This window comes from Macaca mulatta, chromosome 2 (assembly GCF_049350105.2).
Source record: "Macaca mulatta isolate MMU2019108-1 chromosome 2, T2T-MMU8v2.0, whole genome shotgun sequence".
In the NCBI taxonomy this organism is placed as follows: domain Eukaryota; kingdom Metazoa; phylum Chordata; class Mammalia; order Primates; family Cercopithecidae; genus Macaca; species Macaca mulatta.
The window spans coordinates 154,418,830-154,435,336 of record NC_133407.1 but is presented as its reverse complement, the minus strand read 5'-3'; the positions used below and the strand labels follow the sequence as shown (position 1 = coordinate 154,435,336).

Sequence of the window (16,507 nt, the reverse complement as noted above, 5' to 3'; positions counted from 1 at the left end):
CCAAGAGTGGTGTAGACAAAAACTAGCAATGGTCTCAGAAAGGATGTGTGGAAACTGGTAAACAAATGACCCATCTACAGCCACGGGTTGAAACTCACCTAAAACTGACATTTAACGCTGACACCAATGGGGCAGACTATGGCAGTTCAGACCTTCATCAGCGCCAGAGCTGGATGGCTGTGGGTCTGCGCCAGCACAATCCCTTCATTGATTTGAGGGCTCAGTGCTTCAGGGCTGTCTCCCACAAATCCTCTCAATCCTTATCAGGAGCTGCCAAGAATCGGTGTCTTCAGGCGGGAGCCGGTCCTGCCAGTCATACAGGATAATGTGGTGCCTGCCAGCCAAGTTTCCCATAGCACCTGCTGATTGTCCTGGGCTTCTCACTAGGCCTCTGGGAAGTCAGGCAGAGCCTCCGCCCTCCTGTGTTAGCGCAGCATGCCTCACACCTACCGGCTGCAGAGTGGCTACCATGTGGTTGCAGTGGGTGATAACAGAGATTCTCTTTTGCATTGGGATGGCCCTTATGAACCTTAGTCCCCAGCAGAGCTGGGCCTTTTAAGGCAGGTATAGGAGAGGAGCTTCCTCGACCTGGCTCTTGATGGCTTCTGTGGGAAGGAGTTGCACTAAGGAGCCCAGACCAGCCAAGACATTGGCAGTTCAGTCTAAGCAAAGTTCAAAGAGGCTTGGGTGCATTGAGCAACTACAGTCTTCCTTCTACAGAGGGGCTTTGTTAACCTGCCTTTTCCGGGAGTGTCAAAAGTGGCTCTCAGTGTGTTATGAAGTGACTCATCAGCCACAACCTATTAGTGGGCTACTAATGGTAATTCTCCAGCTCACAAGTTCAAGATGGAAAATCTTCCCCACATTTTTCTGCTTTTATATTCCTGAAGATGGCTGTGCTGTTCCACCACCTGTTCGACCCTGGGGCTGAAGGTGTTTTTGGTGGCCTGTGATGTTGCCCAGGACCTTTTCATCAGTACGTGGATGAGCTTCTGGGCCCCAGCCTGTCTTTTCACCTTAGTGATTTATTCACTCCGTACCTGAGACCCAGAGTGTACAGGCTCCCTCTGCCTTTTCCTCGTCACCTTCTCTACCCTCCCCCAGGCCCCACCACAGACACCTAGAAGATTTCATAACACATTCATACTGAGATCACCAGAGTCAGTGCATCTCTGCTTCTGGGGATAACAAAATTTTAACTCAGGATGAACCCTTCAGGGATCAAGACCCTAGAGGTAGAATTTAGGCTTAGGAACCCCTGAAGCCTCCTCAAGGAGGCAGCTGTGCTGCAGTAGAAAATGCCTGGTCAGACTGGGCGTGGTGGCTCAAGCCTGTAATACTAGCACTTTGGGAGGCTGAAGTGGGTGGATTGCTTGAGCTCAGGAGGTCAAGACCAGCCTGGGCAAAATGGTGAAACCCTGTCTCTACCAAAAGTGCAAAAAATTAGCCAGTGCCTGCAGTCCCAGCTACTGGGAGGCTAAGGTGGAAAGATTGTTTGAGCTCCAGAGGTAGAAGTTGCAGTGAGCCAAGATCACACCACTGCACTCCAGCCTGCGTAACAGAGCAAGACCCATGTCAAAAATAAATAAATAAGAAAATGCCTGGCCTTGGTGCCCCAGAGCTGGTGCGAGTGCGGGTTCTTTCTGTGGGATGACCTAGGGAAAGGCTCTTCAGTTTGCCAAGCCTCCCTTCCCTTCTCAGATGGTAATAGCCACAGCTCAGTTTAGTCTTGAGATTTGCACAGAATAATGTATAGGAAAGCCCGTTAGAAATGCCAAGCTGTAGAAAGATTAGGAAGATGAGAGGGCCACACGTGACCACAGAGTGGATCTTCACACCTCTCTCCCTGGCTGGCCTCACTCCTGCCCCTGCTCTGAGGCCCCTCCTTACACTCTGGTGGACTTCATGTGCCCACAGCCTCCCACCAGAACTGCAGCCCATTTACACACTCCATCTGCTCCGTCTCTCTATGAAGGTAAATACTCTGGGACTTGTTTTTGGTTTTAGTTTTTGATCACTATTCCAAGGAAGTTGGTTCCATTTCAATCCGCCCTGCCCCCACTTGGTAGTCTGAATTTGAGAAATGTGTACATACACATTATGTGGGGGGTGGGGGAGATCTAGTACTGATTAACATGGCATGTTTTTGTTTACTTGAAAATTGCTTCCCAAGATTCAATCTGGTTTTCAGAAAATTTTTAAATTACATTCCCACGTACAAATAAATTGTATGCTTTCTGGATAAGTGACATGTTTATATGGTGATAAAGGGAATTATAATGCTCTTAACTCTTATGTAGTATGTTCTTATCAAAATCACCAAGCATGAGAACACTGTTTAGTCTCATTCATCACTCAGCACAGCCTCTTTCTGTCCACTTCAGGGCCAAGTCTTTGCCATGGCCCCAGATAACGTGTAACTTAGCTTCAGGAAAGCAAAAAGCCTTTGAATTCCCAGTTTGCTGAGCCTTGAAGGAAGCTTTTAGACCCAGCTTCAGTGAAGTCACAGCTCCCTGAGTGGCCAGCTGGCCTAGGCTTATGGCTTCCTCTCAGCCTCTCACCCTTGCTGCAGTCACCCCTAGTCCCCTGAGCACTCACTGAAGTCCCTTTGAAGATGCCTGTTTCCCCCAGCTGCCACCCTCATTTCACCAGCCAGGTAGGCAGGGTTTCCAGCTTCGTGCTAGCGTACAGAATCCGCGCCATAGCAGCTGCCAAAAGGAGAGGTGTGTCTGTAAAGGCCCAAACTAGGCGGGGACAGTGGCTGCTTTCCAAGCCCCTTCCCTTTGTCAGCTCCTGGGAAAACCAAAGGCCAGCCAGGAGGTCTGTCTTCTATTGGATCCCAGCATCAGGGTATACAATGCTCTTTCCTCCCCTTCTTAAAATGTATCATATATTAGGCCGACCTAATACCCTGAAAGCACAATTACCCTGAAAGCAAATGAAAAAAAGCGAGCTAATTGTTCAAGTGGATTTTTAGCATACATTGACTGCACTTTCCTGACACATGAGCGTTAATCATGGGGAAAGGAGTGCTTTTTTTGTTCTCAGTGAGGCTGACACAAAGCACTCTCTGCAGGGTACATTATTCCTAAGACAAACCACTTCTTACCAGTAACATAGACCTGGGCTCTAAGGGCTCCCAGTTTCCCTTTTTGAAAAGCTCCACCTTTAAAAGCTGCCTCGACTCTGGCAAACTCCCACATGTGTATTTTGGGTAACTACCGTGAAAAGAGGTGATGTTCTGAGGCTGTTTTTCACACATTCTATGGCCAGCCCAGAGAAGCTGGGCATACCGCTTCAGAGGGCCGCTGCTGAGGCCAAAGGAACACAGGCTCTAGGCCTGACCCCTGAGCCTCCAGGACCACAGTCGTCTCTTCCTTCTCAGGTCCTCTCCTGAGCACCTTCCCTGCCTCAGATCCCCCCATGGTCTCCTGCTGTCCCACTGTCGGATCAGGTCCTCACCGCTGCAGACCTGACCTCAGGACAGGATCCCTAACCATTCAGCTGAGAAGCAGCTAACCAGAGAGAGGTTTGCTTATTATCTGTCCCAGGCAAGTAACTGGGGCAAAGACCATGCAATGATTCCCTAGTTCGGGGCACAGAGTGTTTGCTGGTGATTCAGAGAGGGCATGGAGGGCCGGCAAACTGTAAGTCATTTTGTTTGTGTAAGTTTAGGGGAACCCATGCTCAGCCCACTCTGAAGCATGTGGTGTCACCCATACGATCTGAATAAAGATGACAGGTCTCGATATTTGGAATTGTGCACCAGGTTGTCTCATTGCTGTTTAGGAATAATCATGTATTTACCAAACTATGTGAGAGAGAGACAGCCTGATCATGAACCCCCGAGCCTGCAGACTTCATGTGCAGGGCCCCAAATAGTCTAGAAAGTGTTGTTTAGCCGATGAACAAATGCCCATTTGTGAGATGGGAAGGAAGCACTGGGGGCCAGTGTCCTTGACGCTGTCCCAGGATCCCCCAGGAACACCTGCAGGGCAGCCTGAGATCACTCTTCCCGAGACCTGGGACTCCCCCTACTCAGCCCCTCAGGGACGGGCCCTGCCTGCCTCCTGGTTGCCTGCTTCAGCCATGTGGAGCCTGCCCTTGCTGCTAGAAAAGCCTGATGTAACGCTGGCACAGGAAGTTCTGATCCAGAGTGTTTTTGTTTGTTGTGCTTCCTCAGGATTTCCTTGGATCTGGAGACCCCAAAGAAACAAAGATGCTAATCACCAAACAGGCTGACTGGGCCAGAAATATCAAGGAGCCCAAAGCCGCCGTGGAGATGTACATCTCAGCAGGAGAGCACGTCAAGGCCATCGAGATCTGTGGTGACCATGGCTGGGTTGACATGTAGGTTTTGGTCCCTGCCCCGAGAAGCATTTGGCAGCATGTCATCACATGTCACCTCTTGACTGTCAAGGGAACAAATAGTGCTTCTCTAATTATCTAAAGCTAATATGATAGTGGCTAGCTTCTTCAGGAGACACAGAGATTGCACAAGGCAGTAGCTGCCTTCCAGGAGCTTGTGGAGTCACTAGGGGAAGGGATGGTGGGGACCAGGGAAGAGGAGACACCAGGACATCACAGCTGCCATTTGCTGAATGCTCACTACAACCCAGACACTGTGCTAATCTTCCAGGCATTAGGTTTTCCACCCATGCCATCAGGGCTGGTGTCTCCTCACCCACTTTGCAGATGATGAAACAGAAGCTAAAGGGACAAGTTATTCCCAAAGTCCAGATAGCTGGAAAGTTGTAGAGCTGAGCTTTAGCCTCTAATCTGGCCGATGTCAATTCCGACTACATGTGTAATGGTAGGAACAAAAACAAAACAAGTTCCAGGGAAGAATTCTTATGGGAGGAACCATGGATGTCTTCTCTTAGGAGACACTCTTTGCATGAGGGGACCTTGAAGAATTCCCAGAGGTAAATAGAGATGGGGGGAAAGGAAATGCAGGCAGGAAGTACAGCAGGAACACAGCGAGTCGGCTCTGGTTGGAGTAAAAGACGTGTGGGAATGGGAGGGTGAAGGACGTGGGCTGTGGGTTGGGGGAAGTGGGCTGGCCACACTGGAAGGGCCCCTGATGCCAAACGGAGGTGCTTAGATTTGCCGATAGCGAGTGACCACCTACGGTCAGGGTTGTACAGTCAGACATCCCCTCAGGCAGGCAGGTAGAATGGAGACCAGATAACTGGCTAGTGCAGTAGAGCAGGAGGGAACTTGGTAGCTGAGGGCATGAAAGAGAAGTAGCAGAGTTAGAACCAAGTGACCCATCCCAGGGTGGTGGGGCAGGGGTGAGTGTCAGGCTAGCTTTGCTCTGTGGCTGCTGGTGGGTTACACCATTCGTCAAGGTGGACAACAGGGAGAGGAGGAGGTTGGGGTGGGGCAGCACTGAGACAGGATGGATTCAGCCTTGGGACTCAGTGCACTAGACCTTCAGGGGGAAGGCTTTGTCTTTCCAGTCAGTGAGCTTCAGGCTCACACACGTGCACACACACATGCACGTGCTGCTGTGGCAGGCAGAGGACATGATGGGACAAGCTCCTGAGGGTGGCTTAGGCTGGTTCCTAAAGGCTGTTGATTCTTCAGGAAACAACACTGTGGTCTACAGGTAGCAGTGGCCCAGCCAGGATTTGGGGATACGGAGGAGGCTGGTTAATGATTAAATTATTTCCTTGAGTGCTGCCATATATTAATAATTGGTGTGTTGGCCCCTTACAAAGGGACCTTGGTGGATGTCCTACCACCCCATTTTCTTGTCCAATAGTAATTTTTTTAAGACAGAGGCACAGATTTTGTTCCCCACATTTTTCTTTAAGTGAAGGGGTTCATATAGAAGAGGGCCAGGCAGATTTAGGGTCCCCTGTTCTCTCGTCTGGCTTTTCATGTCACTTTCATTTGTAAGTGCTATGTGTCAGGTTACTCTGAGGGTACTTGAGTAATTCAAGAAACACATTAAGCATGTTCTGTTCGCTTTCCAGATGCGGCTATAAAAGGTGCCTTTCCTCTAGGGACATTGGGTGTGATGGGTGGGAAGGTTTCTAAGGCTTTAAGGTCTTTCTATGCCACCTTTCCCTAAAAATGTGTCCTTTTTCTGCTGAGCAGTGTTATTTTTAGATGCCATTATTATTCTAAGTGTAGACTGACAGGCCTCCGTGCCTTGCCTGTCTCTGAGACAGGGATTCGTTACAGCTGCTTCTCTTTCCTTTCTCACCAAGACTAGCCTGGGTAGAACCCTTTCTCCTGGGAGAGTTAGTTTGACTCCAAATTCCAGCCTGACCAGAGAGAACAAGCACATTCTATCCAGGCGTCATGTCCCCATGAGCAATGGGAGGGCCGCTCACCACGGGGAAGCAGTGGTGAGCCAGTGGGTCCCTGCGGCTCCTCCCTTTGGTCAGCTCCTTGGCCAGGAGGACAGGGAAGACTTCCTGCAGGCCTTTGTCCAGAGCTCCGAGCAGACCCCATACTCACCTCTTCCTTTAGAGGGCAGTCAATGAGGTATTCTTATGCCTTGGCCTCCACTTTTCTGTGAGAATTCCTGCACCTGTGGTGGAAAGAGCACTGGGCTACTTCCTGGCTGCTGAGTCTTGGGCTGGGTGCTTCACCTTCCCCCCAGACTTTATTCTCATCTGAGAGATGGAAATAATAGTGCCCACCTCTTAGGGTGGTGAAGATTCTGATTTCATGCATGGGAAAGCTCATGGCATTATCTGGGTACTGGTAGGGGATTAGGAGATAATTGTTTCTATGCCCTGCTGGATAGCTCAGTGACTTCTGAGAAAGATACACGAGGTGGCTGATGGGATCCTGTAAAGGCCACCTCTCCCGGTCCCTGGTGATGTTTCTGGAGTGTGTATTCATGCATTTAATAACTAACCACTGAGCAGCTCGCAGGGGCCATGGCACGGTATCAACATTGGGGACTGCAGGGTGAATGGACATACGGCCTGCCCTTGACAAGACCCAGAGCCCCCCCTCCTACCTGCCCCTTTCCTCTCCAGGTTGATCGACATCGCCCGCAAGCTGGACAAGGCTGAGCGCGAGCCGCTGCTGCTGTGTGCTACCTACCTCAAGAAGCTGGACAGCCCTGGCTATGCTGCCGAGACCTACCTGAAGATGGGTGACCTCAAGTCCCTGGTGCAGCTGCACGTGGAGACCCAGCGCTGGGATGAGGTGAGGGGAAAGCAGGCCTCGTGGGCTGGGGCCCCACCTGAGCCCTGGGACACGGGTGGGTACAGGGGCCCTTTGGGGTTCAAATGGAGAGAAGTTGCCCTCGTGATGAAAGGAACATTGGGCTGGCAGTCAGGCAACTTAACCTCGAATTCTCTGAACCTCGAATTCTCTGAGCAACTTAACCTCGAAGTGGAGCGCCTTTCCACTTGTCCGTTCATTCAGTCATTGAGAAAATCGTTACTGACAGCCAGCTCTGTGCCAGGGTGGTGACAGGCACCGGGGATGTGAGTGTGAACACAACAGCTCCAGTGCCTGCCATTGGGCTGAGCTGCCTCTGACCAGCACCACAGGCTCAGACACGTGGCTGATGTGAAGATGCACCTGCGTGACATTTAAAACCTGCTGGGCAACATTTTGGCAGAAAGCACCATCTGTGCTTTCCAGATCCAGACTGCGAGAGTCATTTCAGGGGCCAGTTTTTTCCCTCCCTTCTCTGCCCCCACCCCACAACCACTGCTTCTCTCTCTGGTGTTGGGGGCTGTAAAGAATTAGCCAGGCCAGTGAGAAAAGTGGCCATGGCTGGCAGAAGCAGCTAATGCTGCCCCTTCTGTGGCCAACCCCCACCCTCCAGCTCACCGGCTCCCTGTGCCCTTCAGAGAAATCCATCCCCGAGAGGATTAGGAGCTGTGCCAAGATCCTCCCCCGACTCACCCACCCACCCGTCATGGTCCATTTTAGAGTGAAAGCAAAGCCTTCACTGAGAGGAGCCATCTGACTGTTGTCTGCTCTCTGGATGGCTCCATTTGGTGAGGTGTTGAGGTCACTCATGAGAAAAGGTGGGGCTAGGGACAGAGGCAATGGTGGCTTCTCAAGAGAAATTTATTAGATTTCTCAAGCAGCGTAGATTAGAGCATCTTAGAATGACTCAGACCTCGCTGTGCATCAGGCAGACTTTCTCCCCATGGCTCATGTCCAGTTCTCCTGGCCTGACAGGTGATTCTGGGGCTTAGGTGAGAAGTAGTCAGTGGGTCCATACAGCTCAAGGCCCACAGTCATCTTTGACAACTGATAAGAAGTGGTAATGATGATAATGTCAATTCTGTTTCCTTAGGTATCGCCTGCAATTAAAAGAAATCTGTTTGCAGCACTACAGGAGCCCACGCAAACCCTCAAAATAAAATGTTTCCGATTCTGTGCCGCTTCTGTGGTCCAGAAACAGACTGTGTTGTTACTGAATCCAGTCGCTTGCATATTGCTGTTAATTGCCTTTTGTTTTCGAAGAGCTGATTTGTTTTTGCGTTTCTGTGGGTAGTTTTTGGGGGAGGCACTCTCCCTCTCTGAGTCGTCAGGCTGGCAAAATATGACATCCCTAATGAATTCAGCCAAGTGCAGTGTTTTCATGGGGGCTGCAGGGGCAGTTTTATTAAGACTTCATTTGCTCCTTCCCCCAGGCCTTTGCTTTGGGTGAGAAGCATCCTGAGTTTAAGGATGACATCTACGTTCCGTATGCTCAGTGGCTAGCAGAGAACGATCGCTTTGAGGAAGCCCAGAAAGGTAGGCAACACAGACTGTCACCTTCTAGAAGGAGCAGGAGAAGTCACTGCCAAGACATACATTTCAGGAAGGCTACCAAGCCCTTCCCATCTGTAGGTCCCAAGATAGATGACTTCATCCTGGGGATGTGATTGTTTGGTGGTGAAAGACTATGGAGCATGGAAAGACCATTGGCTTTGGAGTCACACCCTCCTGGGCCACACTCACTTGCTACAGGCCCTTAAGAGGTGCTGCCTCCTCTCCAAGCCTCTGTGGTTACTGAGCAAAGTGCTGTGCACTGCAGTGTATCTTCTCATTTAATCCTCACAACAGCCCTATGGTATAGCTACCATCATTATGATTCCCATTTTGCAGATGAGAAAACTGAAGGGTAAAGAGGTGAAGAAATTTGCCTGAAGTTTCATAGCTAGGAAGTGGCAGGGAGGTAATGTGAGCCAGGGTGCCATGAGGACAATAAGGGAGGACTGCCACACAGTGTGAGGCATGGTCTCACCTCTACTGAGAATAGAAACTCAGCTTCTATTTCTGGCTCAGATAAATGGGTGACTTCTGCTCCTCAAGATTTCTGTTGGTAAAATGGGCTGCACAAAACATACAACGGCATCTGAAGTTGGAGCCAAAGCAAGTATAGAACTTTCGCTGATGTTATTAATCATATTTTTTTTAAGTTGACTTCCCTCTCTGTGTCAGGCCCTGGCTGAGCACTTAACCTATGTAACCTTGAATATTGCCAACAGCTGTGCAAGGATGAAGAGGCTAAATGTGCCATGCCAAGTCACAAATCTAGTCAGCAGGAGAGCCAGAATTGGACCAGTACCTCTCTGACTGGGGAACCTGATTTTTCTGTTTTGCTGCCTATTTAGCCTTCTAATTGAAGTTGGGTGTTTCATGTTCCATAGCATCTGATTTACACTTCTATATGGTAACCGTTGCCACCTCTGGACACATTGCAGAACAAATGTCTCCCTGTTGGAGCTCTCAACCGAAAGCCCTCATTGAAGGATAGCGCATTCTCTGCTGCTTCAGCATTTCCAGAGCATCCAGTTGCTGAAGTATCTGCATGTTTGGGCAAAACACATCAACCTATCCATCTGTCTGTGTCTGCCCTTCCAAGAATCCATCACCATAGTAACTTGGTACTCAGACAAGAGATTGTATATGAGAATGGAACAAAGGCCAGACCTTCTCCTTCTCTGAAGGCAGAGGATTAGGATCATTTGAATGCCCACATATGGCAAGTGTCATGGCTACAAGTGCTTCACTATCAGCCACCAACATCTCAAGGGGCTGGCCACGTAGTAGGTACTCAGAAAATATCTGTTAAACAGTGTAGGAATGATTGAGAGTTTTTTTGCTTGTTTTCACAAATGGTTGTGAGAACTGAGGTAGATCCTTCAAAGTGGTCACTGAAAAGCAGTCATTTGAAGACAAACTGAAGAGTTGGGCTTGGTTCTGGGACCTTGGGTGTGACGCTTTACCTCCATCTTGCAAAGTCCATTTCATTGCTCATAAAAAGGGGGATAATTTTCCTTCTTCATAAGTCTGTGGTGAGGATCCAGTGAGGTGATTAGCAACAAAAGCATTTTGCAAACCTCCAAGTGCAGTAAAGTGGCAGGTCCTGTTTGTATCACCTTAGGAGTCACAAAACTTTGCCCTGGAATGAGCAGGGGGCAGAACCTCACTGAAGATGAGCAAGTTTCACTCTTAGACTTTGCCCTGGAATTTGGCCCCTCCAGTTTTTCCTTTCTGCCATGCTTTTCAAAGTCAGTCGCCTTTTCCCAGCCAAAAAGGAATTTGTCTCACTGTACTTTTTCCAGGATGTAGCCTCGGTTATTTAGAGAAGCTCCATCCCAGCAACGAAGCACTGCAGATGCTCCAATGAGTGTCCTACTTCCAAAACAGCCCTGTGCGAGCCCCACAGAGCTCCATCCTGCCTCCTGAGTGACTTCCTAAATTGCATGTGCTTTTTTCCTCCCTCCACCGCTCCTACAGCATTCCACAAGGCCGGGCGACAGAGAGAAGCGGTCCAGGTGCTGGAGCAACTCACAAACAATGCCGTGGCAGAGAGCAGGTTTAATGATGCTGCCTATTATTACTGGATGCTGTCCATGCAATGCCTCGATATAGCTCAAGGTGCGTAAACATCAGCCAGACCACTGTTTTCCCAAGCCCCACTTCTGATAAACATCAGAAGAGCTGGGACATTTTAATTAAAGCTCTGGGCTTGTTTATTGGGTGTATTGTCCATAAGCCTGCCTTGCAGTGGCGTAATCTGGTGTGTCATCTTTTTCCAGTTTGCCCATCAGAATGGTATGAGGACCGTCCTGGGGTTACGGTTGGCAGGTCCAGCCCTGCATTGCTAATTCAGAGCATATCTCTCCCCTGCTACCTGGGAGCCCATAGCTGGACCTGGGTGAGCACTGGGTTTTAAATTTTTTTAATTAAATGAGAAGATGAACAAGAGATGACTTTACAATAACGCACTCCAGATTCTTACTCATCCCAGCCAGAAAAACAGTTTCAATATTGCTTTCTTTCACAAGACTTCCCAAGATGTACTGAAGGAGCCCTGGAAGTGGAAGAGAAAGATGTTCTTTTCCACTGGAAAAGGCCACATGCAGGGGTGGGAAAAACACTGGAATGGAGGCTGCAGGTGACTTGTAACAAGTCACAATCCTTCCTGAGCTCTGCATGCCCATCTGTCCTGTGGGAGTCCCTTGTCCTGGTCCCTTTGGTTGCTGGGAGCCTCACAGAGTCATGCTTACAGTTTGAAAATTGTCAGGCCCAGGTGTAAGGTCACATTTTTGTGTTCTGGCCAGTGCCTTATGCTTCTGATAGGAGCAGCAGAGGGAAGAGGCATAAGATAAGCATGAATACAGTTGGTGTCTGCCTGCCCTTGTCCCAGCAGGCTTTTCTGACACATCTGGGGTCTTGCTGCAGCTGTCGCTCCCTGAGGGGAATAACCTGGGAGGGTGCAGTGAGATATCTGGAAAAAAATATCTTCAAACTCCCTGGCCTTATGCCCTGCCCACCTAAGATTTCACTGTCCTGGACTGGCCCTACTCCTAAGCAGAGTACCTTTCCCCTCACTACACTTTGTCCCTCACCCTGGCACAGACACTGTGTGGTGGGAGAACTGATGCTGGCAAAAGTACTGTTGCCTGGCCCCTCCTCCTGGGGCCAGTTGGCAGCCACAGACACTGTTTGATATGTTTCCCCTCCCACCCGCTGCACACAGCAGATCGTGCCCAGAAGGACATGATGCTTGGCAAGTTCCACCACTTCCAGCGTTTGGCAGAGCTGTACCATGGCTACCATGCCATCCATCGCCACACGGTAAGGTGGCTGGGTCGCCAGCGCCTGAGGGTACCGTCTGCTGTGCTAGGGATCCCGGGCATGTCTAAAGAGCAGCAGACTGGATGGAATGTAACCCACTGGTCACAGTGAACTGCTGAGGAATCTTGGTCTCCGCTGGGGAGAAAAAGTTTGATTTTCCTTGTTTGACTATTTGTTTGCCATGTATCACGCAGTGGGCTGCTGAATTGTAATCCAGAGCTGGTATGGTCCTTGCTAGTTCCTCAGTGCAGGCTTTAATGACTCGGGGAAACTCTGCATTAACCAGCAGGGGGGGGGGCGGGAGTTCCATGAGGCCCTCTCCTGCAGTAGGGCGAAGACCCAGGTTAACCAAAGGCTCGAGTTCCCTCCCTGGTTGGCCCTGTCAGTGACTTGTGTGTTCTTCAGCAGTTCACTTTCCCTCTCTGTCCCTCAGTTTCCTTCTCTGTGAAACCAGAGTGTTGGCTTGGTCTCCAGAAACCCAAATAGTTCTTTTTAGTCACTCTCTGATTCCTTTGAGAAAGCCATTTTAAATCTGTCTGGTGGCAATGAAGAACAGGTGATGGGTTGTCAACAGCCTCTTCATCCACTGTATCTCCTCAATCACCCAACAGATGTTGAGCACTTAGTACCTAGTAGGCAATGTACTGAGGGCTTCATTGTATCAAGTCATTTCCTCCTTTCAACCACACTTTGAGGGAAGGACTGTCACCCCCATTTTACAGATGATAATGAAGCCCTAGACAGAGGGGTCTCACAGGTTATTAGGTTGGTGCAAAAGTAATTGCAGTTTCAGACTGAATTTTAAATCATTATAACTAGGCTCAAACACATCTTTATTAATCAAAATAGGAACCATAATGATCAACACATTTTTGCCAATGAGAAATAAGTTTATTTCTGTAGTGTAAAAATCCATACTTTGGGATTCAATGAACTCTTGGAAAGCATTTTCTGCATCCTGCTGGTTGTGGAAGCGTTTTCCCTGCAAAAAGTTGTTGAGATGCTTGAAGAAGTGGTAGTTGGTTGGCAAGAGATCAAGTGAATATGGCGGATGAGGCAAAATTTTGTATCTCAATTCATTCAACTTTTGAAGCATTGGTTGTGTGACGTGCAGTCAGGTGGGTGAAGAAGAATTGGGCCCTTTCTGTTAACCAGTGCTGGCTGCAGGTGTTGCAGTTTTCAGTGCATCTCCTCCATTTGCTGAGCATACTTCTCAAATGTAATCGTTTCACCAGCATCAGAAAGCTGTAGTGGATCAGACCGGCAGCAGACCGCCAAACAGTGACCATGGCCTTTCTTGGTGCAAGTCTGGCTTTGGGAACTGCTTTGGAGCTTTTTCTCAGTCTAGCCTTGGAGCTGGTCATCACTGGTTGTCATATAAAGTCCACTTTTTGTCACACATCACATCTGATTGAGAAATGTTTTGTTGTTGTTGCATAGAATAAGAGAAGACAATACTTCAAAACGACTATATTTTCATTTTCGATCTACTCATGAGGCACCCACTTATCGAGCTTTTTCACCTTTCCAATTTGCTTCAAATGCCAAACAACCGTAGAATGGTTGACATTGAGTTCTTCGGCAACTTCTCCTGTAGTTGTGAGAGGATCAGCTTCGATGATTGCTCTCGGTTGTTGTCAACTTCCAATGGCCGGCCACTACGCTACACATCTTCGAGGCTCTCATCTCCTTTGCAAAACTTCTTGAACCACCACTGCACTATACGTTCATTAGCAGTCCCTGGGCCAAATGCGTTGTCGATGTTACGAGTTGTGTCTGTTGCTTTATGACCCATTTTGAACTCAATTTAGAAAATTGCTTGAATTTGTTTTTTGTCTAACATCACTTCCATAGTCTAAAACAAACAGCAAGTAATAACTCATTAGCGAAAAAACATAAAGTGAGAAATGCCCATTGAAATGATGTATAACATAAACACATTTAGGAATGTATTCTACTATCAAACAGCAAATTCCAGAGCCAATATATGAGTCTCAATAGGCTGGCACTGGAGCCTGTGTTCCTAGCCTTTCCCTCCCTCTCTCCCTTTAGAGAAAGCAGGCTAGTATGTTGGTCTAGTGGGTAAACTTGAGAGTCCTCACACACAAATGACACCATGTTATTTACCTTCTCTGGCCTTCACTTCCTTCTCTATAAAATGGTGATAACAGCAGTATCTACATGATGGGATTGTTGTGAGGATTAGATGAGTTAATATTGGAAGAGTACCCAGCATGGAGTGACCCTAGGTGGCAGCTATCCTTACTGCTGCTGCAGGCAAGGCTTCACACCAGCTTTCCCTGGCCTGCACCCTGCGGCTGGGCATCTGGCATTTCTCTTTTTTCAGAGATGAGGTCTCTGTCGCCCAAGGTGGGATGCAGTGGCATGATCATAGCTCATGGCAGCCTCAAACTGCTGGACTCAAGTGATCCTCCTGCCTGAGCCTCCCAGAGCACTGGGATTATTACAGGCATGAGCCACCACGCCCAGCCTTTCCACAGTTCTTTGACCTCTCAAATGCCCTGCCTTCCACCTTGGGCACTTCTTTCCCTCTAATCTGTGCTGACCTCTCAGCACATTTTTTGCTTCTTGGGAAAGTCTGGCAAGAAGGACTCCTGACAGGCTCTGTGCAGGCCAACCGTCAGTCTAGTGTCACATCTCTTCCCACAGCAGGGTCAGTGGTCTCAAGGGACCTCATCTTCCCTTACAGTCTTTGCCTTTCCTGAAACAAGACCCCCTAGGGTCCCTCATCTCTATCAGGTGCTCACCTGGAGAGAAACTACCACAAAAGAAGCCCAGACTCAACTTGGGCTGGAAGTCAGGGCCCAGCTCAGCCTCAGTTTGCCCAAGCCACTCCGGAACCTGGCTCTCAGCTCCTTCCCTTAGACTTTTCTCCTGCTGCTCCCTGTCCTCTTCCTTACCTGGGGCATGGGGCTGAGGGCTCCTGTCTCTAACAACTGAGCTCTGCTAATACACACAGGACCTACATGGGACTAGGAGCTAAGGGGCTTCAGACCAGCTGGGGCCCTGGCTCTTATCCTAGCTGAATCTTCTTAATTGGGCCATTCCTTCGTTCAACAAATGCCTACTGTGTGATAGACCCTGTGATAAGACCTGGTGACACAGTGGTGAACAAAACATTGTCCCTGCAGTCAGTCCCAGTCTAGCAAACAGGACAATCCCTCAGGGGTAAAGTTTAGAGGCCTGTGAAGAGACTTCCTGGAGGAGGTGGCCCCTCAGCCAGAAGGCGGGAGAAAAGTAAAAATGGGGCAAGTGAAGCAGAGGAGGAGGAGGAAAGGTGTTTGTGGCAAAAGTCACAGCCTGTGCAAAGGCCTGGAGGTGAGTGGTAGTTTGTGGTTCAACATCCAGGGCCCAGGAGAGCAGCATTGATTCAGGGCAAGACTGGAAAGGGAAGTTCAGGTCCTTCCTGGATACATGGCTTCTTTCCCAGAGGAAAGGACTCCCCTCCTACCTATTGTTTCTGGGACGTTACTTAGCTTCCCTACCTAGTGCAGTAGAAGCAGAGACAGACTTCATCTTGTTCTTACCCTGGAAAGGATGTGGTCTCAGGTTTTCTTGAGTTCTTGGAGCTAACAAAAGCTATAGAAATTTAAGTGTGAATTAAATAGAAAATGCTAAGCTCTGAACTGAAGAAGTGTAGAGCAAAGTGAGTCCTCAGGAGTTTAGACCAATTAGGGGTTAAGCTTTGGTGGCTCAGTGATGAGTAGGGCGTCACAAGACCCTTCTTCAGTGCTCACAAGAAAAAGGAGTGGCTGGCCTGCTTTAATCCTCACCATTTAAAGCTTTATTAGAAATGGGTAATCTCAGTTTATGTACAGTGTGCCAGATGCCTTCAAAATAAGGTATTCTTGACCTTTTATAGACCCTCACATAGAAAATTCCCTATTTGTCTTCTGAGCTTCTGGCAGCCTCTAGGTACGAAGAACAATCATTCCACTAATGTGTGCTAACTGCCTCCTGTTAGTGCCTATGCCAGGAGCCAGGGAAGTGGGTCAGCAGTTGAGGAACTCCGCATGTGTGCTCATTTGGTGGCACATCAGTCAAGCTGCTGTTGGAAAGCACAGAAGAGGCATGTGGGTTCATGCTGGAGAGGGCTAAATGTCCTGTTGAAAGACAGGCTTATATGAATCAGTGGTTATGTCCTAAGTTGCATAGAAGGTCTTCTCTTTTAGACCTAATTGGAGACAACTTGAGTAGTTCAGAGAAACGGAGTCATTACCAACTCCAGAGGCAGTACAGCTTGGAAGAAAGACATTCTTGGGCTTTGGAATCAGACCTGGGTTTGAATAGGAGCTCAGCTCTGTTCTAGTTGGTGACTTGGGCAAATTATCTATCTAGGTGTCGGTTTCCTCATCAGTACTGTGAGGATAAAAATGCATACCACAAGGTTATTATGTTAAAGACCAGATGAGACAGTGACTGT

General features: G+C 48.8%; 1 protein-coding gene across 40 annotated transcripts in view; it reads left to right on the top strand.

Moving 5' to 3' along the window:
• Positions 1-16,507, top strand: part of IFT122 (intraflagellar transport 122) — a 97,009-nt gene that overhangs the window by 73,435 nt on the left and 7,067 nt on the right. For 22 of the 40 annotated variants that reach the window (XR_013414225.1, XR_013414223.1, XM_077993573.1 and 19 more), the window contains 5 exons: positions 4,184-4,350; positions 7,002-7,173; positions 8,625-8,727; positions 10,720-10,860; positions 11,969-12,063. Coding sequence is in view for 35 of the 40 variants with exons in the window: in XM_077993573.1 (XP_077849699.1) it covers positions 4,184-4,350; positions 7,002-7,173; positions 8,625-8,727; positions 10,720-10,860; positions 11,969-12,063 (678 nt within the window). In the remaining 5 variants the exon portion in view is untranslated. Of the gene's footprint in view, positions 1-4,183; positions 4,351-7,001; positions 7,174-8,624; positions 8,728-10,719; positions 10,861-11,965; positions 12,064-16,507 lie in introns of all 40 variants that reach the window. The other 18 variants (XR_013414224.1, XR_001442874.3, XR_013414222.1 and 15 more) reach the window with 1 other exon arrangement.